This window comes from Poecilia reticulata, linkage group LG9, assembly GCF_000633615.1.
Source record: "Poecilia reticulata strain Guanapo linkage group LG9, Guppy_female_1.0+MT, whole genome shotgun sequence".
NCBI classification, from domain to species: Eukaryota; Metazoa; Chordata; class Actinopteri; order Cyprinodontiformes; family Poeciliidae; genus Poecilia; species Poecilia reticulata.
The window spans coordinates 33,950,935-33,951,777 of record NC_024339.1 but is presented as its reverse complement, the minus strand read 5'-3'; the positions used below and the strand labels follow the sequence as shown (position 1 = coordinate 33,951,777).

Below are 843 nucleotides of genomic sequence, written 5' to 3'. Positions count from 1 at the left end.
TAGCTTCAAATAAATACTTAGCTCGCAAGCTAAATATTCAATATGTAGCTAAATATTTAGTTGGTTAGCATTTAGCTTCAAATAAATACTTAGCTTGCTAACTAAATATTTAGTTTGGACCTAACAAAATACGTAGTTTGAAACTAAATATGAATCTAAACTGATATTTATAAACGACTGAATAAAATGTTGAAAATGAGCCGCCATCTTTTCTCCTTATGACAGACTAAATAATCCAAATTACTGCTGTTATTTTTTACAGTGTAACTGTAGAAGCGATCCACTGCAAACGTTCATCAGACTCGAATGTTGCTGTTTCCCAGAAACACAGTTCAGACTGAACAACGAGGATCGACTAACAGATCCACGGTTCTCTGGTCAGATCGCTGACTATAAATGATTGATTATTGCCAATCAGAGTTTTATCTGCGTTTTTACGTCTGTGAGTTGGACGAATAAAACTATTTCCAGAGATTAAAGGAGAATTTTGTGGATTGTTTAAAAGAAAAAAAAGCAAAACACACAAGAGAACCAGCAGATCTGTCGTTTCCAGTGATCCTCTGATTTCTGGAAAACTTTCTTAATTTGAGCCTCAGATGTTCAGAACCTGTCAATCATCAAGAGACGACGAGTTTTAATGGGATCAGGAAAAAAAACCTTCTCCAGCTTCAGCAGGTTGATGGCCAGCAGTTCAGAGAAGAGCTCCGTGTTCACATCAGGACTCCCAGAAAGGAAACTGCTTCTAGGAACACACACACACACACACACACACACACACACACACACACACACACACACACACACACACACACACACACACACACACACACACACACACACACA

General features: G+C 38.1%; 1 protein-coding gene across 2 annotated transcripts in view; it reads right to left on the bottom strand.

The window, feature by feature from the left end:
• Positions 1-843, bottom strand: part of gramd2b (GRAM domain containing 2B) — a 17,253-nt gene that overhangs the window by 1,626 nt on the left and 14,784 nt on the right. The window contains exon 13 of one of the 2 annotated variants that reach the window (XM_008419504.2): positions 658-742. In XM_008419504.2, coding sequence (XP_008417726.1) covers positions 658-742 — 85 coding nt within the window. The remainder of the gene's footprint in view (positions 1-657; positions 743-843) is intronic. The other variant, XM_017306509.1, reaches the window with a different exon arrangement.